Source organism: Gastrolobium bilobum, unplaced genomic scaffold (genome assembly GCF_033153095.1).
Source record: "Gastrolobium bilobum isolate Gb01-03AN ecotype WA unplaced genomic scaffold, APGP_CSIRO_Gbil_v1 utg500, whole genome shotgun sequence".
In the NCBI taxonomy this organism is placed as follows: domain Eukaryota; kingdom Viridiplantae; phylum Streptophyta; class Magnoliopsida; order Fabales; family Fabaceae; genus Gastrolobium; species Gastrolobium bilobum.
The window spans coordinates 1,555,240-1,581,194 of record NW_026896335.1 but is presented as its reverse complement, the minus strand read 5'-3'; the positions used below and the strand labels follow the sequence as shown (position 1 = coordinate 1,581,194).

The following is a 25,955-nucleotide window of genomic DNA, read 5'->3' as shown; positions in this document are numbered from 1 at the left end:
GGACATGGACAATAGAAAAGTACAATTTTTTTTTCAAATTATAATTATATACTAACCTAACTGTATAGTATTAAAAACAAAAATCACACAATTTTACCTTTAAATGGACAAACCTTTTTCCCAATAAAACAATGTAATGTGCAAGCTGCATAATTAGTCATATTTGTAATTTAACAAAAAGTATAAAGATTGTCACAAAGCCTAAGGTCGCAACATTAAATTACGCCACTTGCATCACATCTGCAGACCCATCAGTAACAAGAAAATTATACATAGATATATATATATATATACCCGTAACAGTCCACGAGTAATTTTATCAAAATGAGAAAACCTCTAGAAGAGCTTTGATTAAAATGTTAACCCTCTTAAAGTGGAGAACCTTTCATGTATCTCGGCTACACGCTTGGCAGAGTTGGCTTTTTTCAGCTCCCAATTTGGTTTTTGAGAATGTCCAAGCTGAATCTGACCTACGATGGTTGGAATTGAGTTGGCAAGCATTGTTTGACTAGAAGTCAGCTCAACTTTTTTCTTCTGCATGGTTTCAAAGGCATTAGACATCTCCTTCCGTTTTGATTGAAGTTGCAAAAGTTGATCATCAATCTCTTGTATGGCTGAAGAGCTTGTTTCTATTTCTGCCTGTAACTTGGCCACTTTGTCCTTCAATTCATTGTACTCATTTTTGAGACTAGAAACTTTATGCTTCTTTGCCTCAAGGTCAGCAAAGAACTTTTCTGCCTCCTCAATGGTTCTCCTGGCCTCCTGCAAAGCCTCACCGGCTAAAGGAATATCTTCCACCAACTTTAACTTTATCAGTTGATCAATGCTAAGGCTAGGATCTTTACTAAGTTGTGATGCAAGTGTTGCAATTTCGACAAGATTATTAGAAGACACCAAAGAAGGGAAGTCCACTGCAAGAATGGAAGAAAGCTTCTTTCTGCGCTCGCTCATTTCATTTTCCAGAGTGATAGCAGGAACCACAGGATCAGATGATAAAGTATCATTATGAGGCAGAACAAGGATATCCTCCAAAGTATTGAGATATTCATCAAAATTCTCTGTAATAGTTACATTGGGAGATTTCTGGGCTGCTGTCTGCATACCTGATGCATCTTTAGAATCAACCAAATTACAGACAGCAACAAGATTATTTTCAGTCTGACCATTTTGGTTGCTTGCAGGTTGATCCAAATTAAAACCTGAGGAGCTTTTCAAATCCTCAGTTGACTCAATGCTTGCCTCTTGGTTCAAAGAGCACAAGTCAATGACATCATTTGCATCTTGAACAACAGATGGTAAACGTGGACGAACATGAAATAGCCTGGAAGATTTCCGAGAAGGTTGATTGCTAAGCTGTGCTTTCCGTTTTAGCTTTCCCTGGATGGCAATCTCTTCTGTGGCATCTTGTCCAGTTTCCAGTGACTTTCCTGGAAGAGGAATGAATGAAGATGGTACAGCTAGACAGCTCATATAGGCAAATTAAAATACATCAAAGAAGAAGAAACATATAAAATGAAGAAGGGTAATGCAAGTATATAAGCTAGCAGTCAACTTCTGCCTTATCCAAATAAGAGGATCCCAATTTATTGCACAAGCTTCACACAAAAAATATTCTACATTTGATCTGTGTGCTATAGCAGATATTTGCTCCTCTCTAGGACTAAAATATTCACCTAATCACCTTCATATTGCAAGCTATTTAGAAAGGCAACATGCACCTAGAGTTGGCTTAGTATCATGTGAATCATTTGTGATCTGTTTTAGGGGTTTTAGGCCTTTTACATTTTCATTAGACCCGCCACGCATAAGAAATAGAGGAAATACACAAAATCTAAGTGATTACTAGCATCCTATTATTCAGCCTCATACAAGGAGAAGAATAAAGATCAGAAGCCATTGACAACAAATAAAGATCCTGAACCATTTTGGTGGGAATAAATGTTGAACAATTACAGGCTTATGACAATCATGGAAGAAAAGCATGAACACATATCTACGTAAACTGAGACAAGTAGACAGACTTTTAAATAAGAAGAAAAATGAAAAAGTAGACTGAGACTACTAAAAACCAAGATATTACTTAATACAAACAATCAAATATTAAAAAAAAGGGGCAAGAATGAATAAAAAAAACAACACTAGATTGAAAATTGTGTAACTGTTAAGGGATAACCTTTTGTGGGGGATAGCTCAGTTGAGGGAACCTGCCAGCTAAATGAAGCAAAGAATGCTTCAAGTTCCAAGTTGGGAAAATTCGATTCAAGATAACGTATAAGATCAGGTTTGCTTTGGAATCTCAACCCCTTGTGAGACTTCTGAAGTGATATTGGAAGATACAAGTATCTATCATGGTAGTAGCCAGATCTGGATGCCCTTTTCCCTACTTTCCATCCCCATATGTCACCAGGATTAGGCCACCCTTCAGGTGCATATGGCAAACCTTCACCAGAAGCATGTGGGGATACTGGCTGAAGATTGAAGGTATTCTTCTTTATCACATCCCTACAGGCAATATTATCAATTAGAGCACCGTTCACCAAGGATATACACTAACAGGAGACAATATCAACAGCTGAAAAGACCTCACAAGCGCATAAACTTCCTGTATTAGCACATGCATAAAATGTACACGTATTCATGTGCTTGTAAAATTACTTTGATGATGTAAATGGAATTCCTTTTTTAAAACTTAATCCTACTACTGAAGTCACTTCCATTATGCAAATGTCAGCCAACTAATATGTAAATGATCACCAAATACTTTGCGTACACAAAGGAAAAATAGTTGCTGATTTCATTCATTGCTTACTTAGGAATTGAGCTTAATATGTTAAATATCACGACCATGACCCAACAATAGTTTAAACTTTAAAACGACACTACTTTCCAATATTTTTTATTAAGCTCTAAATATTCAAATATGATATTAACCATTATCTTTTTATACTGTTCATCAACCACGACCCCGACTAGTTTGAGACAAATAAAGGAGGATTGCTCCTCTAATCTTAGTTTAAGCTCTGCATGCAACATTTTCTTATTTTAAGCTCTGCATGCAACATTTTCTTATTTTAAGCTCTGCATGCAACATTTTCTAAAGTCTAAACCAACCAGAGTATATCCATTTCCCTTCTTATAGAATCATCCCATACTGTAGTCCGACGAGAGAAAAGATCGATTTCTTCCCCTTTAAGTCATAAAATCAAATACCCCCCATTAGTATACTCCATGCAAACAAATTTGTAGAAGAAAACAAGAGCATTGAAATTTTTTGCTCTTGTTTTCGCTTAGTTAAATAAAAAAGAGAATAAAATAAGAAAAATGACATACTACAAAATATGAGGAACCGAAACTGAAGAATGAAGAATGGAAAAGGTGAAAGCTTTACCTGGTGGGAGTGTTGTCAAGAGCATTGGACGAGAGTGGGAGCATGGGCGAGGCATCAACCATTGTAGAAGTCTCAGTGTCAGAGTCAGTAATAGGAGAATTGAAAAGGCAACGTGGTTGGGCTTGGGAATCCATCCTGGTTTGGTTTCACACAGACAGAAGGAAGAGAGAAATGAATGAAAATGAAGAGAGATTTTGTAACAGCACAGACACCTGGGTATTACAAGTAAGTGTGGTAGAAAGAAACACATCACTCCCTTAATTTATATTTATTTTCTGGTCACTTTTATTTTTTATATTTTCAATGCATAATTCATATATTTTTAATTCTAGTAGGCCTCCCAAACTCCCAATACAGATACAGAGGACCTGACCGAAGAAAGAATGAAAGATCACGTCTTATCAAGGCAAAGGTCCAGTACTACTCAACTTACTCCTGCTGGCCTCGGTTACCCATACTCTCAGTCATAAATTTTCTTAGTAAGTTAAAATACAAATATTCTAATATTATTTCTCAAATTTTCAACTTCCGTGAAGGAGTCATTTTACTTCTTAAAAGATATTATTATAAAGGATTTTATTTTTCTCATGTTGCATGGGATAAATTGTCTCATGCAACACACAAAAAAGTGGATGAGATTTACTTTTTTATTTTCTCTCTTTTTTTTAGTGGGTCCCATTTATTTTTTTGTGTTGCATGAGACAATTTATCTCATGCAACATGAGAAAAATAAAACCCTATTTTAAATTCTCCACACACACAAAAAAAAAATATATAATTCTCATCATATTGATCTTAAAAAAAAATATATATTAAATTGAACCCGGAACCATCGAATGTTGAGTATAATAATCATATTGATCTCAAATTTTCTACTTCCGTTGAGGTCATCCATGCGCATGTTGCATGATGGGTTAGTGTTTGTTGTTCGAGAATGCAGTATGAGAGACTCAGTGACATTGTCATTGCGTCAATAACAACGATCACAGGTTAGATTAATCATGTTTGCATAACCAATTCTTATTATAAGAACTTGTTTTCTGTTACATCTTGGTTTATTGGAGGAAGAGGATAAAGGGGAACGCAATTTCGGGAGTTGTTGGTGGCGGTGCAAGATGACTGGTGGCTGTGGTTAGAGTTAGAGTAGTAAGCCTTTTACTATTTGAGATGGGTGAGATTGTAAATGGGTCAGCCCACTTGTCAAGTGCCTATCCCTAGCGGTGTGCAAAAAAATGGTTCACTTGCCCTGTCCTTGATCTGATCTTGACCCGACCCATAAATATCTATATTTTTTGAACTGGTTTAAATACTAACCCACTTTTATTTGGGTCAGTTTTAGACCTGACTCGTTTTAATATTGACCCACTGACCCAAAACTTGACCCATACCCATTATGTGAAAAAAAATCACAGTTGCATTAAAAGAAAAGTTTTAAGGTAAAACAATTACGTCAAAATTTTTTATGGAAAATATTTTCACAAATATTTTTGCAAAAATTTTTGACGAAAAATATTTTCATCAAAATTTGTGACTAAAAACATATCGGTAAAAAAATTTGACGGAATATTTTTTTTGTCAAATTTTTTTACGGAATCTAAATTTCATCAAAATATTTCACAAAAAAATATATTCATAAGAACTTTCTATGAAACACATTTTCATCGAAATTATTTAACGAAAAAAAATTTCATCAAAATTATTTACAGATTTCAAATTTCGGCGAAAGTTTTCGACGGAAACATTTTCGTTAAACTTTTTGACAAAAAAAAATTTCGTCGAAATTTTTTGCTAAACACATTTCTATCAAAAAATTTCGACTAAATATTTTCGTCAAGTTTTTTGATAGAGAATATATCCATCAAAATTTTCAACGGAACACATTTCTGTAAAGTAAAATATTTTGACAAAAATATTTCGATAACAAATTTTGACAGAAAAAATATTTTGTTTAAATTCTTTAGAGAATCTAAATTTCGTCGAAAGTTTCAAATGAAACATTTTCCTCAAAACAATTTCCATTGGAAATTTCGACAAAACAGATTTCCATCAAAAAATTTCGACGACAAAAAATTTCATAAAAATTCTTTACAGATTTCAAATTTAGGCGAAAGTTTTCGACGGAAATATTTTCGTCATCAAAAAATTTTGACGGCAAAAAATTTCATCAAAATTCTTTACAGATTTCAAATTTTGACGAAAAAATATTCGTTAAATTTTTTGACAAAAAAAAATTTTCGTCAAAATTTTTAGCGAAACACATTTCCATCGAAAATTTTCAACTAAATATTTTCGTCAAGTTTTTTGATAAAAAATTTCCATCAAAATTTTCAACAAAACACATTTCTATAAAAAAATTCCGTAAATTTTTTTGACAAAAAAAACATTTTGACGAAAAAAATATTCTGTCAAAATTCTTTAGAGAATCTAAATTTCGTCGAAAGTTTCAAATGAAACATTTCCCTCGAAATAATTTCCGTCAAAATTTTCATCAGAACACATTCCCATCGAAATTTTGAACGAAAAACATTCTGTCAAATTTTTTGACAAAATTCTTTTTTCGTTTAAAACATTTGATGGAAGAAATCATTTTCGTCAAAACTGTTGACGGAAACTAAATTTCAATAGAAAAAATTTTTTTGTAAAAATTTCGACGAAAAAATAATTTTGTGACAAAATTTTCGTCTTTTGCAACATAAAAATTTCGACAAAATTTTGTGAGAAAACTAAGTCAAAAACGGGTCAGGTCAGATTTGACCCAGTTCAGAAACCAAGTCAGACTCACTTCAGAAACCAAGTCAGGTCAGATCCAAACTGGTTGTGAACTAGTTCAACAAAATCCAATCCAAGTCAGACCTGGCTTGGATCAAATTAAAGTGGGTCGGGTCAAAATACCTAACCTATAAAAACTAAGTTGGGTCGAGTCGGACAAAAACCTGACCCGATCTGACCCATGCACAGCCCTACCTATGACCCGACCTTTCTTTAGCTTGGATTCACCAATTAAATAAATATAATAGGTTTGGATCTATTACAAAATTTATTTAAAAATCAAGTCACAAATCTATTTTGCAAGGCCCAGTATGTGAGCCTCCTGGCACCTACATTTTAAAATAAACTTTTTTTATTAATATTTATATATGATTTTATTAATTGAATAATTTTTTTCTATATAAGATGGTGTACCTTTGTCTATATTTTATAATTTATAAATGATAAAATTCATTGAATAAACTCCAGATGTTCAAACAAATTACAAAAAAAAATTGCATATTTATCACACATGCATTACCGAAGATGAGTTTTAATTTACAAATTGCAATGCATGCTTACCTTTGAACTTATGAAGACTACCAAAATTGTAAACTTTTGATATATAATTTATTTCAAATAAAATTTCAACATTCACTGCACATATAATTTATTTTTCATATGCAACCAACATTTAATTGTATAATAACTCCAAGAAAAAAAACTTCTGTTATAGGAAGATAGGATTATGAGATTACATGATTATGAGAAGGTAAAGAATATATTAGATGATCCGAACAACAATTGGGTTAAATTTTTCATCTTTTATTATTTCTATGTGTACCTTTAGAATCATATACCATAAGTGCTCAAGATTTTAATATTATGTTTATGTGCCTAATATTATATTATGTTATGTATGTAATATTATATTATATTGTTATATTGAAGATGACTCACTGTTATAATATCTAGTTTTGAACAATTTGTTATTTTTATTTCTCCTAGAACAATGTCTTGCCATGGAGTTATTTAATTTATGTTTTTCACTTCAAAAGCAAACAACTGTAAGAATATATCACATATCACAAAGTTTTTGTGGTGTGTAGTTAACATTAGCTCAATTGCTTTTTATATTTTAGAATTTGTAGGTGTACATAATTTTATTAGTCTCACTAACTTTAAATTTTAATTTTAATTAAAATTCACTGGCTGCACTTTATTACGAAAAAAATTATGAAAATATATTGTAAAAATTGAATAATTTATATGTCATCTTAGTATGCCTAATAGGCCTGAAAGGCCATACCCCAGATCAATATTTTAGCTTGCACCAATCTAAGAGGTCAGGTCAGACTCAAAATATTTTATAGATGCCTATCTTATTTAGAGGCTGTTTGGATGGGCTTTCAAAAACAGAGCTTGCTTTTTACGTCTTGCTTATTTTAGAAGTACTTTTTACAAAAGTTAAAAGTTATTTAAATTTTTCAAAAAATATTTGGCCTTTGACTTATTTTTTTTTTAGAAGCTAAATGTTTTAACTTAAAAAAAAACAAGTTTTTGACTTTTTTTTATAACTTCTGCTTTTTTTTTAAAATAGGCATCCAAAAAGATTTTTTTCAGAAAAATGTTTTTTTAATTAAAAAAATAGACTTTGAAGAAGAAGAAAAATTCATCTAAACGGGCCCTTAGGCTAAAGCCTAGCTTGACATGTCCCATTGACACCCCTAACAGCAACAATGATTGAGTTTTAAGGCATAATTGTATTTTGAGGGAGTAATTTGTTCCTCATTAGTGATTTTAATTAAAAGCTGAGTTGGTTAAAAATAATGGTATTTAACTTATTTATCATTATTCTTTTTAAAAGTTAATATCCAAAAATTATAAATAAAAAAAGATATTGGAAGCATTTTTTTTTAAAAAAAATTACATTTTCAGTTGGCCTATCAAAATAGAGGAAAGATATGACACGTCTTAGCATGTTACAATACATCTCATTTTCAAAAGTGCTTAAGGCATGTTTGGTGCATAGTATAGGATAAGGTCTGATTGTAACACCTCGTTCTGGAACCGGTTTGTTAACATCGCATTATGATATTAAGCGCAGTTACAATCACATGGGTTCAATTAAAGTCCGGTTAAATTTTTCTTTTTAAAATATGCCGAATTTAAAATGCCCAATTGCGTGATCATACCCATATTACATTGCGGAATAAAATGAATTAAGCTTAACATCATACTCTTATTATATTAGACCAAAGGTGGTTAAATGTCATCCTCTCTTCATTAGCTACGCGTGGTTTCGAACCGCGCCTCATTTGGAGCTCTGTAGCTCAAGTTATGACAAATTATAACAATACATGTTTATATTGGACACAGGCCGCGCGCGCTTAAGCGCGCTATCGGGCGCTAAAGCGCCCACTGGCAGAGAGGAACTCGTCTTTTTGCAGCTAAGGGCGCTTAAGCGCGCTACCCTGGGCGCTTAAGCCCCCATTTCGACGCTGAAGCCCGCGGAGGCAGAGAGCATGGGCTCTCACAGGGGCAGCAAGGCGCTTAAGCGCGCTGCCAGAAAATTCTACACACTCTCATTTTTCAATTCTAAACCCAGGGGAAGTGAATCCCACTTGACAAGCCTTAAATGTCCATGCTTCCAAGCTTATTCCTAGTACTTCTTCAACCTCTCCACATGGATTAGACTAAAATTGGGCAGCATCTCCTTTGTTTTCTCAACTTTTCCCAATTTATCACTAAGTACCTAATTAAGTTTCCAACTCAACAAGTCCAATACATAAAGTGCATACATGCATTTATCTTAAAATAGGCATCATTTACAACATATCTTCATTACAAATCAGGGAACTTAGCTTACAAAATACTATGATCATTCCCTTGGCTCCCATCCACAAAAGAGATAACCAAAGGCATGAGCATAGGCTAAGTCCATTCAAATAAAACAGGATATACATCTATCAATGAACAATCCTATACATGTAAACTACAAAATAACATGTATAATCTCAAAAGACAGCATCTTCATGTATCACTACTAATCCAAATAAGGCCACTTGCCACTGGTGGCTCCTGCAGCATCTTTACCTGAAAGGGGGTCCCCACAACACGGGGTGAGATATACGAATATATCCAGTAAACCAGGGATCCTTGGAGCATCTCTCCACCCCATAGTTCCAAAAGCAGTGTAATAGCAATAACAATAATAATGCAGTAAATACATATCTATGCAAAGTGTAAAATAACATCTCCAGGAGAAATCCCTCGAGCTCTCAAGCTGTCCTAAGGATACTCAAATGCAAATAGTCCTACTGGCCAGCTAAACTACCAAATATGAATTACGCATCGTCATGCAACATACCAACATAGGGAAACACCATCCTATGCCACACCAAATGCATACACATACGTATAACAAAGCATTAAACTATTTCATTGCATTTATATACACTATCACAACCACTACCCATTCAGGACTTGGTGGAACAATCAAGGGAATTAAGCCCAAGGTCCGAAGGCTTACCTCAAAGCTTCCGTTTAACCTTTGTTCTTCACCAATCTCAACAACCAAGCTTTACAATCAATACCAATTTAAGTGAGCTAATCAAGTTTCATAGCTTCCTCCAATGGTTGGTCCTCCAACGTTAATCCACAAGGCTCAATCCTAGCCATCATATAAGTACAATTAACATTCAACCAACCCATTGTTTACCAATGCAAGAAAATCCACAAACTAAGTATACAACCTAGCAATTTTCAAAGCACAATCAAATAGCTAAATAAGTTCATTTCTACCGATTAAACGTCATTCCTAGCATTTTTCATAACATGTACTAAGTTTCAATCCACCTAGAACATAGTCAATTTACTCACATAATCACAAACCCTAAAACACTATTCATCTAAACATAAACTCATGAAAATAGAGTTCAAGGAGAAGAATCTTACCAAAATTGGGTATACAACCAAGGGATGTTAACCTCCTAAGCTCCCATGGAAGAAATCACTTTCAATCTCCTCAAAACCCCAAATTTTCGCCCCAAAAAACAAGGAAAATCCCACTCCACAAAGACTCCCACTCAAAACCAAGCTTTGATTGTGAAAGAGGGGAAGATTTGGAGTGGTTTAGGCTTTGGAATGGATGAATTTGGCTAAGGTTTGCTCAACCTAGGGTTTCCCCCTTCTCCTTCTCTTCCTTTCTTTATTTCCTCTTTTGGTGGTCGACGGGAATGGCAGGGATTTTGGGTTCTTTTTGTGGTCTAGTCACTTAACTTAAGTTAAGTGGAATAAAGTGGGTATTGGTTCATCTATCTATTTAACTCCATTAATTACCAAACTTTACCCAAATATTTAGAATATTTTTCTAGGAATATTTCCACTTCCATTTTTATATTTTGGATACTTTTGCCTACACCCATTTATACCCCTTAATTTTCACAGAATACACATTTTACCTCCAAAGTGACTCCAATTCATTTAATTAAGTCTTATACTTAATTTTATTCACTATTACATGATTAATTATTCAATCACATTTAATTTACTAATTAATTAAGTTAGGGCTATTATACTGATAGTATAAGACCTGATAGTATAAGGCCTGATTGTGTAAGACCTAATTGAATTTTAATACTATTCAGTGTGTGGTACAGTATTGTATAAAATAATATCATCTAGTATTTGGTGATGTATCGTAAATATAATACTATATAGGATAAAAATAAACATTTTTAATAAAAATATCGAATTTATATAATTCTTTAAAAAATGTCATATGATATTAATTTTTATAAAAATTTATTAATCAGTGTGTCCAAAACATAAATTAATTTTTACAAAAATAAAAATATTCAATATTTTAAAAATTAATATATTGAAAAATTAATTTTTATTTTATTATATTAATATTAAAATAATATATTAATTTTTGAGAATTACACTGGTCAACGATGTTAATACACCAACCTCTTATCAGGCCTTATCCCTCCCCTTAGGCCAGATTAAGTTATAAACTTATACTATACAATGGTCACACCAAATAACTGAAAATGTCATAACGTATAGTATAAGCTTATACTATCAGGCCTTATACATCACCCTAAACAGACCTTACAACACTGCGTTTTGACCTTTTTACCTTTACACAGATCTCTTCAGTTTAAATTTTCTAGTAGATAACTAATAAAGCCTCAAACAAGACCAAATATTGTCAATTTTAAAGCATGAGTTGTTCCTATTCATACAAGTTATTTGAAATTGCTGTGTTTATATTTGTCCAGAAGTTTAGATTAATGGTTTTCTGTTGGGCTTCTGTCTTCAGAGGCATGTGGATGTCCAAAAGGTTGATTTTGCAACCTGCGTGGGCACAATCAACACAACTATCATAACTTCTTCATTGTGCAAACCTGATGACTGAAGATGGTAAGCATGATACAGTAATAAGCTGGATGATGATTTTGAACAACCGAGCAAATTATCTTGTACTATTTAAAGAAGCTGAAGTTCCCTTCATTTCTTGTTAGCGATATTATATTATGTTCTGCTAAAAAGCACGGCAATTATATGACCATATGAATGAATTGAAATAGAATAAAGTGTTTGAATGAATAAAAATGTAATATAACAAGTGGCGACTATGAATATAAATGGAGATGACGATTACTACATCATATTAATTAACTTCTTCAGGTGTTTGGATGTGAACGCAGAAGGAAACTTCCTCCATCATCTGCTCTACTAAAAATAGCATATCTGGACATCTATTCAGTCCTAATATATATATTTGGATTGAAATTCTCTCATGTTAATAATCCAAGATCAATTCATCAAGTCTCCTTTCTCCTGGCCTATCAATAACATAAAGACAGTATACGAATCATATATATATATAACAGTATGAAGTTATGCTATTTGAAACTGGTGTGGCAGTCAATTTTTGAATTGATTCGCACTCTCCATTGTTGTGATTTATTTTGAAGTTGTTACAAGTTATACATCGACTTAGCAGTTAAATTAGTTAATATTAGGCTAGGCTTCAAATTATTTCCAAAATTGAAAAAAACATTTTTTTGTCATTTCTCCATTAGCTACTTCTTTGTCTTCTTTTTCTAACTTCTGCTTATATAGTTGCTTAAAAATCAATTATCACGCCCAAAAGCTCCATGTGGAAAATTATTTGGTACATCTATTCTATCTCAAAAGAAATACATGATTATTTAGCCTATGGCTGCATAAACATTTGGCAGTAAAGAATAAATTTTCCATGTTAAAACTAATGTTTCCAACATTCAACATTGGTTTTATTCGAGCTGGTCATTCTAAGAGAACATCGATGTGGTCCTCAAGAGATTCTTAAAGAACAAACTCTTTTACTGTGTGCAAAGGTGGTTTTGCTCTTTCAGGTAATTGATTGTGATTTATCTGCCACTTGTAAGCTGCTTCATTGTCTTCCCTTTGATTGAGTTAATGAAGTTTATTTATCTAGAGAAATACAATTTTCGTATATGAATTAGTTTCAACTAAGTTCACATGTCAGCCTGAAGGTCAATTTCCCCAAAGCCTAGCCATAAAAATGCATGAGAAGGAATTTGTGAAAAAGGTTTAATTTTTTCCTTGTTAACTAGATAATAAGAGAAAGAGAACAAAAGACTGACGAGGTTTACCATAGCCACATGTCTGCTTATGAAGGGCAAGCTTCTATTTTAGAGCAAGATTCTTTCTTTCAGAGATTAAGATGACTGACGTAACAAGTACTCTTCATGGATAGCGATCAACTGTTCTGCTACCTAGTTGCATTACTGGGAAACATTAGCACAATTTCATGGATGTTAATGTGACAGCAGAAAAAGGGACAGTGTTGCTGCATAAATTTGGCCATAGGTGATGTAATTATGAAGCATCAGACTTTCAAGAATGCAGTTTGGTATGTTTGATACAACTTGCAAACATTATTCCTACTTCCAAGGTCCAGGAAGTAAAATAAAAAATAAAACAAAAAAATCAAACTTCATTTTCCAGCACTTCCTTTAACATCCTTAATAAGATATGTTCATACACATATCACATATTATAGACAAATTTCACATATATAAGTCACTCCTTCACAGGGTGACAAAATGCATTCATTTATGTACCCCTATCAACCATTGCAGATCATTTCTTAAAACAAAATGAAAAAGAAAAAGAAAAAAAGTTTCCAATCACATAACTAAACGGACAGAAAACATTGGCAAACATCTGACATATGGAAAAATTACATTTGGAAGGAAAAATGTTAATATTAACGTTAATAGACAATGTTAGAGCCAAAGGGGTGTATATTTGTATACCTGTTCAATGCTGCCATCTTCTATCTCTGTGTTGAATGTTAGCAACATAGATTCGTGGAGCATATTTTCTAAATCTTCGACAGGAACCGGTGCTGTAATTCAGATAACAAAGCAAAAGCATATACATGAGACATAATGAAGGGCAAACAGAGAGAAGAATAGAAAGAAAAAAAAAGTGTCGGAGTGAATGAATCAATAATGGAAAGTAAAAAAAAAAAGTGCAAAGAAGAATTAGTGGACGACCATTGGATTTGGAGAACCAAGAGAAAATATCAGCAGCAAGCTGGTGGAATTTCTGGAGGGAGTCGGTGCCACCCCACTTGTTCTGGACGGCCATTTGAAGGGCATACCAACGAGAGAGAAGCAAAATGATATCTTCTTGCAGGAGAATCCTAGAGACAGGTTCTGTTCCCTCACGTGCAGGGTGGTTCCCATTGATGGAATCCATCGGAAGCACCTCTGTCTCTCTGTGTGTTGGAAGAGAGAGATATCCAGACAACACACAGAGTGGGGGAGAAATGAGAGGAAGTAGAGATACATATATACATGTGGAGGAGTGTATGGGATTGGATACAAGGATGTGCGAAATGTGGGGAATGATGAGATCAATGAGTTGGACAGGGAATTAGTTCTACCTTTTTAACTATATATGGGAAGCCTAAAAAGGAAAAATGTTTTATTCTATTTTGTTTTAAAATCTTTTGCATTTAATGACATGAATTATTTTTACTTGACCTGCTAAACTAATGGTAAATTCCGTTGCGACATTCGAGCACAAGAATTTACCCAAGACCTGTGATCACTCTTGCCTAAAACTTTAAAAAATGTAATTGTCAACAAACAAAAAAAGGAAAGAAAAAAAAATGTATCAAATCATACTTCAAAAGAAATGATGAAAAAATAAACAAACAAACCAATGTTAATAACACCTGACTGGCCGACTGGTGAATTCGAAAATAAGTAAATCGGTTATATAATTGGTTCGGGTGAAGTAATGGGTCAGTCATGTATCAAAATTGGTGCGAATCTATGCGATCCGGCCGATTTTTATGAAAATCAGTGACCGGTGACCCGGCCGGTTCACAATGAAAAAATTCCCAAAATGTTTAAAAAAAAAAATCATAATGAATATATTTGAGTATTTTTTTGTTTATTGACTTACATTGATTATGTACCTACAACACTAAAACATTAATATTATCTCAATTATGTACTATGAAGGAAATTTTAATTTGATTTATAAGTAGATATGTCGTTTACTGAATCTCAAACCTCGTATCACGATCATTATATTTTTATTTGATCTTTTATTGAAAAATAATGTGTGATTTATTATTTTTTATATTAAAATATTTGAATTTTTTTATCGTTTTTTTAGATATTTAAATATATTTATAATTTTTTAATATAAATTATATAATTATATATAATTAACAGGTCATAACAGCGACAGTTACCTAGTATATTGAAAGGGGGAAACGTCTTTCCCTAAAACGAGAATAGAGAAGAAGCAGAAAAAATGGCAGCAGAAGGAGTGAGCCTCAACCATATATCTCGAGAATCCTCCGACATAAAACGCCTCGCCAAATTCTACCAAGAGGTGAGCGAGTTTCTTTGTTTTGTTTGTGTAATAAGAATATGAACTGACAACGTTAGATGATGATGATGATGATGATGATGATGTCATGGTACAGATATTCGGGTTCGAGGAAGTGGAAAGCCCTGACTTCGGAGAATTCAAGGTTGTATGGCTGCGGCTTCCGTCGTCTTGTGTGTATATGCACCTCATCGAGCGCAATCCAACCAACAACCTCCCTGAAGGTCCATGGAGTGCCACGTCACCCGTTGCTGATCCCTCGCATCTCCCCAGAGGTCACCATCTTTGCTTCTCCGTCTCCAATTTCCAATCCTTTCTCCACACTCTCAAGGTATTTATTTCATCAACTATTGGGAGTTTTGAAAATGATGTGAGGTTTAGGTTGGATGTGGAATTGAGGAGTGAGATGCAAAATTTCGAAATGAATTGACTTCTAGGTTTAACTATAAACTATGCATCTTAGCAGACAGTGATTGTGGTGATCATAACTGATAATTGCATATTTTTGTTTATTGGAATAGCCTTTTTCTTTTTCTTTTTTGGGGTAGTTTTATTGGAATAGCCTTTGTTTGGAAAGAGAGTAGTTGTTAAAGTAATGTAAAATGTAAATTGGTTTTTCTCTGCACTTAACACCGTGTGTGTAAGATTGTAAATTTAGTGGATGCTTGAGTTTGTTTATGCAGGATAAGGGTATCCAGACTTTTGAGAGATCCCTACCTAATGGGAAGATCAAACAAGTGTTCTTTTTCGATCCCGATGGTAATGTCCTTTAATTTTGATCGTTAAAATATATTTTGATTGACAAATAAACTGCCACTTTTCATTTAGATATTAGTAAAATTTGGCATTATAATTGTCCAAGATTTGGTGACTGGCCCTACGATCCTAATATGAATGTCTATATTGTATTTGCAGGTAATGGTTTGGAGGTTGCAAGTAAGGAGGACTCATAGTTTGATGTGCATGTGTTATGTATAGCTATGATAATGTACCATATCATTTAAGAACTCCAAACAACAATTACAAAAATATTTCCTCATGATGCAGTTGTGATTTGTATGACCAACTATCATCAACCTATGGACAATTCTTATTCCGTCTCGTTTGTTATGTGATTAGTCTTGATTTCCTTTACTCATTAATCTTAAAGTGTAGCTAGATTTTGATGGTGTTGTTTCTCTCATGTTGAGATATGTTTGGTCCACAAGAAATGGAAGAGGATAATGTACAAGGTATCTAGTTAGTTTAGGCTCATTATCTTCGCCCCTTCTTTGCATTTCATTTCCCCTTTACCAAACAGCAGATGAAAGTCTTTGCCTATTTTGTGTGCTTTTGCGGCAAAATATTCCAAAAAAGAAAAAAAAAAAAGAAAAAGAAGAAGAAGAGAGGAATGCAAAAGCAGGTCAACAAACGGCAACTTCAAAGAACATGGAACGTTAGAGCTTGATTTGATTCAGGTTGCAGAATTTATTCTGTCTTGCATGAACGTCCATTCCACCCAAACGTACTCCAGCTAACTATTAATTGCCTGCGTGTTTGAACTACATAGAACTTTTTGTCAAGTGATAATATCACAATATGTATACCATTACCATAAAGAATTTGTGTCAGCTATTGTGTCCATCGGATCTCAAGCACTTGCCTTCTAATCGCACTCGATACGTGTCTCGATAGTGTATCAGGCCTAACTAAGCGAAAATTGACATAGCTTAAGTAACTCCACCATGCAATGTCGAATACTTTATGGATGCCATATTCAACCTTCATAATTAATATTCTCCTTTGACAACTTACTGGTTAAGTTTGAAAAAAGTTTCACGCCATTGTAAGATTTGTATGATAACAATGCCTTATTCTTCTTTCATATACAAGCTTACATAATATATATTGTCAATTAATTTTTCTTACCCCAATGTAATCACACGAATACATTTATTTTAATTATAATATCTCCAATTACAATAAATGAAAAAATGAACTTTCGGAACGAGACAAGACACGACATTACAAATGCATATGCATGCCACCTTAATTGCTTATTTTCACTGGAACAACTCGCAAGGGTTGAGCCTTTTGTAAGGTGATACCAAATTTATCATCCATGTCCATATCCTCTACTTTCATGCCATCTTCAAGTTTCCAATTAAAGGAACTGAGCAATGAACCCAACATCAAGAGCAACATCCTCATTGCCAACAGCATGCCGGGGCATATTCGCCTCCCAGAACCAAAGGGTGCAAGCTCAAAATTCTGGCCTTTCACATCAATGTTTGATCCTAGGAACCTCTCCGGATAAAACAATTCTGGATTGTCCCAAATGGTTGGATCCCTGGCAATAGTCCACACATTAACTAGCACTTGTGCATCCTTTGGGATGGTGTAGCCACATACGTTCACATCTCTCTCAGCTTTTCGAGGCAGTAAAAATGGAACTGGCGGGTGCAAGCGAAAGGTCTCTTTTATTATAGCTTGCAAGTAAGGGAGTCTAGCAATGTCTGATTCCTCAACAGGGTTGCCTCTGCCAATGGTTAGCTCGAGTTCCTTTATTGCTTTTGACATAACCTCTGGATTGCGTATTAACTCAGTCATTGCCCATTCTAGTGTAGATGTTGTCGTATCCGTTCCCGCAACAAACAGATCCTATTCAATCAAATTGTAAACTAAGTCAGCAGTTGTAATAAAAAAACACATATGATATGGCTAAGTGTAAAAGGGTTCAATAAAAAGAGAAAATTAAGGAGAGGAGAATAATACATGTGACAAGTGCTCAATCATTGTTTTGTCCATCATCTTGTTCTCTTGAGAAATATTGAGAAGGGCGTCTAACATGTCCCTGTGGCTATCAACATTTGTGTCTTCCCTATGCTTCAAACGTTGGTTAACCAAGCGGTCGAAAATGTGCAACACCTTCTCAACGTTCTTGGCCTGATGTCTTTTGATGCCTTGTGGATCAAACATCTTCAGAACAGGAAAATAATCCGCCAAGTTTGGTGTTCCAACCAGTTTTGTGATATTCGTCACTAAGTCCTTGAACTCACCTGCTGTACCAGCAGAGTGAACCAAATCCACAGAGAAAATGGTGTTTGATAGTAAATTGATGGTGGTCTTGAAAACTGCTGTTCCAATGTCCACTGCTTCACCAATTTGGCTGCTTTGGTGGATTTCAGTGAGGAGCTGTTGCACTTTCTTACGTCTAACATCTTGGCTGGCATCAAGAGTTTTGTGTGAAAATAACTGACCATTGCATATTTTCCTCAGGTCTCGCCAAAGTGGGGAAACGGGAATGAAGGCCAAGCTATAGTTCTCGTGGTTTAGAACTGAGACTGACTGAGGGATGGTCCTATTTGACAAGGAGTGATCATGGGTTAGGAGCACCTCTTTGGCCATCTCAGCTGAAGAGACAACTACAGTGGTTATTTGGCCTAGCTTTAAGCTCATTACAGGGCCGTGAATCTTAGCAAGCTTGGCCAACGACTCGTGAGGCTTGTGACCCAGTTCAAGTAGGTTTCCTACAATGGGAAGAGGGGAAGGTCCTGGTGGAAGCTTGTAGTTTGGTTTTCTGCTTCTTACAAGGAATGAACAAAGAACATGAATGGTGGCGCACGTCAACAGAATGAGCAGTGCACAACTTACAAAATCCATCTCTACGACTACGAGTGAATTGAATTGAATGGTTCCAAATGTGGAGGGAATGAAAGATTACAGGACAATTTGATGCATATGGGATACTTAGGCATTCATCTTATATACATGACGATAATATTAAAATAATCACAAGTTGTCATCAAGACATCAACGTAAAAAATTCAATGGCAGTTTGAATGAATGATTGTTGTACAGTGACAGGTTCAGCCTAACCCCAACTTGGGTTGACTGTGGATCCAATCCAAAACCCAAAACAGGTTCAGTTTTTTAAAATCTTTATCGTTATTTTAAGAGCAAGACCGGGTCAGGTCATTATTTTATTTAGTCTAATGATTCTTCTTCTCGTGATAAAGTGAATAAACTAGTAGAGTGTGGCAAAAGCTCGATGGCCGGCTATTGTTAAACAATACTTCAAATTTTGGATTATGCGAAGAGGATGTTCTGTTTGAAATGAAATCATCAAAATAATCGAATGGATTTGGTGAATCCTTGAATGTCTAGTACTATTCAAACTTGAGGACCGGGTCTTGTTAATTGTTCATAGACAGATCGAGTTAACAGAGGGAGCATTTTGCTGCCATGTGAATACGGGCTTATTATGGGTTGAAGATGCCACTGACTTGGTCTTGTGCATTGCATGTGGATGGTTCCTTTCTCTCACCGCGTCCAACCAACATGAAAGTGGTAATGGAAAGTCACAAATGGAGCTCGTGTTTGTCTTCTTCCTCCCATCACACCTTCAAGTACTAAAGACGAAGGAGTTGAAGCCTGACTTTTTCCTCCGATATCGGAAAATCCTTATTTGCTTTGAGAGTATTACTTTTAGCGGTTAACAACTTAAATTTTTTTTGTCTTAAGCAGTAAAGAACTTAATATTTAGTATTTAAATTTAGGATTTAATATTTTTAAAATGAATATAAATAAATTATCTACATTCCCTTCTAAAATGATGTCATTTTGGGTTAAATTATAATAAAAAAAAACTATTATAATCTTAAAAATAAATTATAATTACAAAAATACATTAATTTTCGTTTCGAAACGACGTCGTTTTAGACTCTAAATTATTTATATTGACTGTAGTAAAAGAGAACTCTTAAATTTAATACAAGAGATATATGATTATGCTATGTTTTTAGTAGACCGGTGAGGTAGTCTAAAAATACTTAAGAATTAATTTTTTTTTAAGTTAAAGTAAAAAAAAAAAAGAATTTAAAAAATGTTAAAATTTATTTGATGATAACAAAAAAAATTTAACTTAAAAGTTCAAACTTTACTTTAAGAAAAGCTAATAAGAACTAAAAAAACAAAAAAAAAAACTCTTAGGAGCTTTTTTGATTTTGACTTTTTTTTATTATAAAAAAAAATTATTATAAAAGCTTTTATAAAAACTTGTCTGGCTTAATTTCTGCTTATAAAGAGAAGAGAAACTAAAAATTTCTGCTTATAAGGAGAAGAGAAACTAAAAAAGAGAAGTTCCAAACATACAATAAATAACCTAATTCTCCTTAAATTCTCTTTTGGCAACTGATTTAGGGTGAGATAAAAAAGGGAAGAGAAGCAGACCAAAAAAAAAAAGGAAGAGAAAAATGTACAGGTGAAAATTGGTAATGCGCGTTTTATTGCCAAATACATTTCAAAAAATGTACAGGTGAAGAGATTTAGGGTGTTGTTTAAAGAAACAAGATTAAACATTGCATATTAAAATAAGATATTACAAAAAAAAAATGACAATTTAATATGAAAAACACTATTTGGAGCCTGTTTAGTATACTTTTAGAGCCCGTTTACTATGCGAAATTTTTAGGAATTCTCGAGAAACTGAATTTTTTAATTTTTTTTTTAAATTTTTAATTTTCAGATATTATCATAAACTGAACGTAAAAATCATATTTCTGAAAATTGAAATTTTCGGACAAAAAAAAATTTCTTCTGTACCAAACGTCCCCTTAAAGCTCGAGATAAAAAAAAAAAACATTCTAATAAAAAACGCTTGAAATTTGTATATATGAAATTTTCACTCCTACAGCAAACGGACTATAGAAGTAAACATTTTACAACCACCTTCATCAAGTAAAAGTGGGCTTTATGAAAGTGAATAATGAGAACATAAACTATTGTTCAGATTGACAAACGAAAGATCAATGTGATTCATTCTAAAAATATAGAGGATACAAGACAAGAACAGTGGGGGCATACAATGTCTACATATTTATTTACAATACCATATAATTAAGGGAAGCAAGGACTCTGTCAGCCAGTAAATGATGCCTATGTTGAAGTATTGAGGGCTTTAAAGTCATAATGATGTTCTATTGGAGGAGATTTTACATATACGCACTCTGCCCAACTTGTATTGAATTAGGAGAAAATTGCTATGTGCATGTAGAGGAAGAATCAACATTTAACTGTATGACCAGTTCTCGTCAATGAGATGGTTAAGGAGACCAGGCATGATGCATAAAAGAAATCTATCCCCGTTTTGAACAGTGGTCTCAATCAACTTAGATTTATGTAGCTTCTTAAGGGCTTGGCTTGTTTGTGTTTGCTTGCACCAGCTGAAACATATGAGATAAGAAAAAAGAAAGTTATCCACAATTCAGCAAAATAACAAACGAAAGAAATCTGTTGCAGTTGACACAGTTAGAAGATAAAGAAAACATCATTCATTCCTCGAGAGTCTTTCTCTCTGTACTTTTCACGAATTCATTGAGCATACAGATTTACATAGAAACCGGACAGATTCACCATAATCAATCTCAGCCTCTCACTCCCGATTAGCAAACAAACCAGAAGTCATTAGGAATAAAAAGCACCACCAAAGTATTGAATACTGAAGGAGAATACAAATGGAAGTGTAATTGTAACGATAATTGTTTGTTGTCCTCAGAAAAAACCCTAGTGGTGAATTTGGGGAAAATGTGCGAAACTCCCAAAAAAAGGAAAAAGATAAAGAAATAATAAGAAAAGGTAAGAATAACATCTGTAAAAAAGAAACATGCACGGGCAATATGGATCCATGGTGAAAAAGTAATGATTTTTCATGATTAGCTTCGAAAACAAAGAGGGGAAAAGAAACATGTGTTGGGGGGTTGAAGAAGGAGGCTCAGATTCGCCTTTTGTCAGACAAGAGAGTGAGCAGAACCATGACCATGGCTGCGTGAAGAGACCACAGAGACTGAGACACCTCGCCTCGCCAGGACATGGCTCTGCTTCACTCAATGTCTGATCCAATAACAGAAAGCATCATCACTGCCTCGCTATACCCACAAGAAGAAAAAGAAAAAGAAGAAGAAAAAGAAGATGATTATGATGAGGGTGATGATGGATAATGAAACAGAGAGAGAGATAGAGAGAGAGATAGATATATAGCGAGCTGTTTGGAAATTTGAAAGAGAAAGCATCATCGGCAACGACAGCCTCATACTTAAACTAATCGGTTGCAAAGGGAGGCTCAGAATCAGAGAGAGAGAGAGAGAGAGAGAGAGAGAGAGAGAGAGAGAGAAGCGTCACCATGGCTGCGTCTAAACGCCTCGCCAGGATAAAGCCTCTCATCTCAGGTCCCCTCAATGTCTCACCTAAAACATCCATCACTGCCTCATTATGAAATATGAAAACACACAAACGCAAGAATAATAAAGCAGATCAAATATGCAACTGAACATGAAATGCGAAATGAATTGAAAAGTGAAAACCCAGCAAATTTTGAATACCTAATGCCAAAACATTCACATCTCCTTTCTCTCTCGCCCCATGCAATTTGGATACTCCTCCTAGAGCAGTGAGCACCGCCACCACCCCTATAATAGCTGCGCCTGCGAAATCTGGTTCCACTATCAGCACAACATTTTACCCTAATGGGCTCACTGCCTGCAAATTCTACATATTGGGCCAACCACAACCATTACCATTGGGCTTTTCAATTCAGCTCATTACCATTGCTTTAGGTTTTTTTTCTTCTTCTTTTTTTTTAAAAAAAAGAAAGAAACTATTTAGTATTTTCTCTCCTTTTTCTTTTCCTTTTTCTTTTCTATTTTTATACGGGTAAATATTGATATTCATTCTTGAGTTATAAAATTTTAATATCATTGATGTTTGTATAAAGGATTAGAATTGCTTGACATTGTAATATTCTCTTGGTTGGAAATCAGAAATTATGAAAAGAAAACTCAATGTCTCATCTATACAAGCTACTATCATAGCAAAAGAGCTGGTACTGATTAACCATAAAAATAAAATAAAAAAGAGTTGACACTGATTCACGGAGCCCTGAAATCTCAAAATAATATGAATAATTTCACTCTCTCTTTCTCTCTGTGTGTCTTTTCCTGAATTGTTTGCCATATTGAATTTTTGACAATATAATTTTCAAATAAAGTACACATAATTCCTCAATTTATTTATATGACTCTTTTTCTATAACAAACCGTACATTCATTTAAGAAGAATACTCGTTTACTTTCTAAATTTAATAATTATACAAGTCATTTCCTGAATTTTCAAATTCATATCAAGTTAATTTTTTTTACAAAAAAAATAAAGTGAAATATAAAAAAAAACTAGGTTAATACAAATTTTATAAGGGGGTTATTAATATCCTGCAACAAATCATGGGGCCCACTGTTTATTTAAAAAGATTAAAATTTGTTAAAATTGATGAGTTTGCAGGAAAGAAAAACACTATATAACAAAATTAGAGTTGTTTTTATCATTTTATAAATGATTTTAATGTTTCTACAATAAATATAGATAAATTATTTATATTTATTTTTAAAATGATATCATTTTAAATTAAAAAATTATAATAAAAAAATTATTATAACCTTAAAATAAATTATGAAAAAACGATCCCTTTATAAATACTTAAAAACTAACTCATGTACAGAAATTTAAATCAGAGACTAAACTATTCAGTAAAGAATAGTTGTAAGGATCAGGTTGATTATTTATTCTCAGGCATTAGATGTGGCATGGGAGACGCGTGTTATTTTTTTTGTAAGCTCGTCCGAGACTGACGTGAAATATTCGATTAAAAATATTATTCTTCCATACAAAAGCCTTCTGACGATACTGGTAAAATGAGTCTTTACTTGAAAATGAGTTTTGGAATATGCATACTACAACCGACTCATGGTATCTATTCTATTTCGTTGCAGCGGGTGCTCGTATCGTTGGCATGGTAAAAGATGCAACTATTTTAGGAAACATAAGAAGCGAAGTTTATCGGAATATGTTCGGTTATGTAACAGGAAAATCAACAATTTTCCTGCACAAAGAACAATTGGGAGAGAGAAAGAAATATGAGGAGAGAGAAAGAAAATTTAATGGGACCATGTCAATTGTTATTTGTGCAGGACACTTTTAATTTTTTTATGTTATATGACCAACATATTACCCGAAGTTTATTAAGATAAGCGTATTTTTCTTATACAGTAGCGAATGCCATCGCTCTACACATTTTTTTCCCTATTTCATGAAAAAAAAACTAGGCAATGACTGAAAGGTATCAGAGGAGGGAGAGAAGAAAGAAATAAACTGAAATTTGATATTGAGAAAATGAAGTGATGATTACATTCAGCTGTGTAACTCTAAATTATATACTCCTAGTCTTAGATGAATCTCAGCCATTCATAAATAACTAAATGATCTCAACCTTTCAATAATAACAGATCAGCTAAACAAACTAACTGACTTTAAACAAACTAACTGACTTCTGATGTTGGGCTTCTGTTATTGGGCTTGGCCCATACATCCTTTATTCCCCCGCAAGCTGAAGAGGGGTTGGACTTGGAGTCCACCACGCGAAGCTTGGTCTTGAAATCAAGGAAGGAGACTTGGGAGACAGCTTTGGTAAGACCATCAGCAAGTTGGTCAATGGTTGGGACATGGTGCACCGACACAGCCTTGCTGAGCACCTTCTCCCTGACAAAATGGAGATCCAGCTCAAAGTGCTTGGTCCTGGAGTGAAAAATGGGATTAGCGGTGAGGAGCACAGCGGAGAGGTTGTCACAGTAGATAACTGGAGATCTGGGGATACTGATGCGAAGTTCGGAGAGAAGGGACTGGATCCAGGTCAGCTCAGCGACGGTAGCAGCAAGACAGCGATATTCCGCCTCAGTACTCGAGCGGCTGACCACATGCTGCTTCTTGGAGGACCAGGTGACAAGATTCGATCCAAGGAAGATACAGAACCCACTGGTGGAACGGCGGTCGTCAAGATCCGAACCCCAATCGGAGTCACAGTAAGCAGCCAAATGGGAATTGGGAGATGGGTTGATGGTTAACCCATGAGAGATCGTCCCACTCAGGTAACAGAGTATCCTTTTAACAGCCTTCCAATGTGTATCTAAAGGTACATGCATAAATTGACAGACCTTGTTTACACTGAATGTCATGTCAGGACGAGTAATTGTGGCATACTGAAGGGCACCAACAATGGATCTATACTGAGACGGATCAGGATGTGGAGATCCATCACGAGAAGAAAGCTTGACACTGGACATCATAGGAGTTGGCATGGACTTGCAGTTTTCCATGTTGGCCTTTTTGAGGAGATCCTGAATATACTTGGATTGATGGAGATGAAGACCACCAGAGGCTGATTTGGTCACCTCAATGCCCAGAAAGTAGTGCAGATGACCAAGGTCCTTGAGAGGAAAGGCATCATTGAGGGAGTGGATGAGAGTCTGAATAGCAGAGGAAGAAGAACCAGTAACAAGTATATCATCGACATAGACTAGGACATATAGAGTAGCAGTAGGTGTAATGGAGATAAAGAGGGAAGAGTCACATTTAGCAGTGACAAAACCCAGTTTGTGAAGAGTGCCACTGAGTTTGTCAAACCAGGCGCGTGGAGCCTGTTTGAGGCCATAGAGAGCCTTAGTGAGCTTGCACACCAGGGTTTTATCTTCATGAATAAAACCTGGAGGTTGTTGCATGTATACATCTTCCTGAAGATCACCATTCAGGAAGGCATTGTTCACATCCAGCTGGTGAACAGGCCAGCTTCTAGAAAGAGCAGCTGTAAGGACAATCCGAATGGTAGCAGGTTTAACCACAGGACTAAAGGTTTCCTGGTAGTCAAAACCTTCCTGTTGGTGAAACCCCTTGGCCACTAGCCTGGCTTTATACTTAAGAATGCTGCCATCAGGATGAAATTTGGTGTGAAATACCCATTTACAGCCTATAGGAGACCTGTTTGAAGGCATAGGAACCAACTTCCAAGTATTATTTTTGAGTA

At 34.5% G+C, this 25,955-nt stretch overlaps 4 protein-coding genes and 1 long non-coding RNA gene across 5 annotated transcripts; 1 reads left to right on the top strand and 4 right to left on the bottom strand.

Moving 5' to 3' along the window:
• Positions 1–351: 351 nt before the first annotated feature.
• On the bottom strand, positions 352–3,522 carry LOC133299210 (uncharacterized). Its single transcript, XM_061498647.1, has 3 exons — positions 3,389–3,522; positions 2,174–2,502; positions 352–1,457 (listed from the first exon to the last, which is right to left on the bottom strand). The coding sequence occupies exons 1-3, from the start codon at positions 3,520–3,522 to the stop codon at positions 352–354; spliced, it is 1,569 nt and encodes a 522-aa protein (XP_061354631.1).
• A 5,515-nt stretch (positions 3,523–9,037) lies between these two features.
• On the bottom strand, positions 9,038–10,341 carry LOC133299021 (uncharacterized). Its single transcript, XR_009749883.1, has 3 exons — positions 10,094–10,341; positions 9,669–9,809; positions 9,038–9,232 (listed from the first exon to the last, which is right to left on the bottom strand). It is a non-coding gene; the product is annotated as an uncharacterized LOC133299021 (long non-coding RNA).
• A 2,532-nt stretch (positions 10,342–12,873) lies between these two features.
• On the bottom strand, positions 12,874–13,921 carry LOC133299209 (uncharacterized). Its single transcript, XM_061498646.1, has 3 exons — positions 13,717–13,921; positions 13,474–13,565; positions 12,874–12,930 (listed from the first exon to the last, which is right to left on the bottom strand). The coding sequence occupies exons 1-3, from the start codon at positions 13,919–13,921 to the stop codon at positions 12,874–12,876; spliced, it is 354 nt and encodes a 117-aa protein (XP_061354630.1).
• Positions 13,922–14,932: 1,011 nt separating this feature from the next.
• Positions 14,933–16,260, top strand: LOC133299143 (glyoxylase I 4). Its single transcript, XM_061498582.1, has 4 exons — positions 14,933–15,073; positions 15,168–15,401; positions 15,754–15,829; positions 15,986–16,260. Exons 1-4 carry the CDS (start codon positions 14,993–14,995, stop codon positions 16,021–16,023), a joined length of 429 nt encoding a protein of 142 aa, XP_061354566.1. The 5' UTR covers positions 14,933–14,992; the 3' UTR covers positions 16,024–16,260.
• An 838-nt stretch (positions 16,261–17,098) lies between these two features.
• On the bottom strand, positions 17,099–18,712 carry LOC133299158 (geraniol 8-hydroxylase-like). The gene is made up of 2 exons (XM_061498599.1): positions 17,825–18,712; positions 17,099–17,710 (listed from the first exon to the last, which is right to left on the bottom strand). Exons 1-2 carry the CDS (start codon positions 18,710–18,712, stop codon positions 17,099–17,101), a joined length of 1,500 nt encoding a protein of 499 aa, XP_061354583.1.
• Positions 18,713–25,955: the final 7,243 nt, after the last annotated feature.

Bases quoted from the DNA above. Each gene is read 5' to 3' on its own strand.
- LOC133299209 (XM_061498646.1), bottom strand. From the start codon at position 13,921: ATGGATTCCATCAATGGGAACCACCCTGCACGTGAGGGAACAGAACCT. The intron at 13,566-13,716 runs GTCGTCCACTAA...TCTGAATTACAG, and splicing joins TTGGTTCTCCAAATCCAATG to CACCGGTTCCTGTCGAAGAT. The intron at 12,931-13,473 runs GTATACAAATAT...TAATGCAACTAG, and splicing joins AAGATGGCAGCATTGAACAG to GTAGCAGAACAGTTGATCGC.
- LOC133299158 (XM_061498599.1), bottom strand. From the start codon at position 18,712: ATGGATTTTGTAAGTTGTGCACTGCTCATTCTGTTGACGTGCGCCACC. The intron at 17,711-17,824 runs GTATTATTCTCC...TTGATTGAATAG, and splicing joins TGATTGAGCACTTGTCACAT to GATCTGTTTGTTGCGGGAAC.
- LOC133299210 (XM_061498647.1), bottom strand. From the start codon at position 3,522: ATGGATTCCCAAGCCCAACCACGTTGCCTTTTCAATTCTCCTATTACT. The intron at 2,503-3,388 runs GTAAAGCTTTCA...TATTGCCTGTAG, and splicing joins CTTGACAACACTCCCACCAG to GGATGTGATAAAGAAGAATA. The intron at 1,458-2,173 runs GTTATCCCTTAA...TGAGCTGTCTAG, and splicing joins TGAGCTATCCCCCACAAAAG to CTGTACCATCTTCATTCATT.
- LOC133299143 (XM_061498582.1), top strand. From the start codon at position 14,993: ATGGCAGCAGAAGGAGTGAGCCTCAACCATATATCTCGAGAATCCTCC. The intron at 15,074-15,167 runs GTGAGCGAGTTT...GTCATGGTACAG, and splicing joins TCGCCAAATTCTACCAAGAG to ATATTCGGGTTCGAGGAAGT. The intron at 15,402-15,753 runs GTATTTATTTCA...TTGTTTATGCAG, and splicing joins CCTTTCTCCACACTCTCAAG to GATAAGGGTATCCAGACTTT.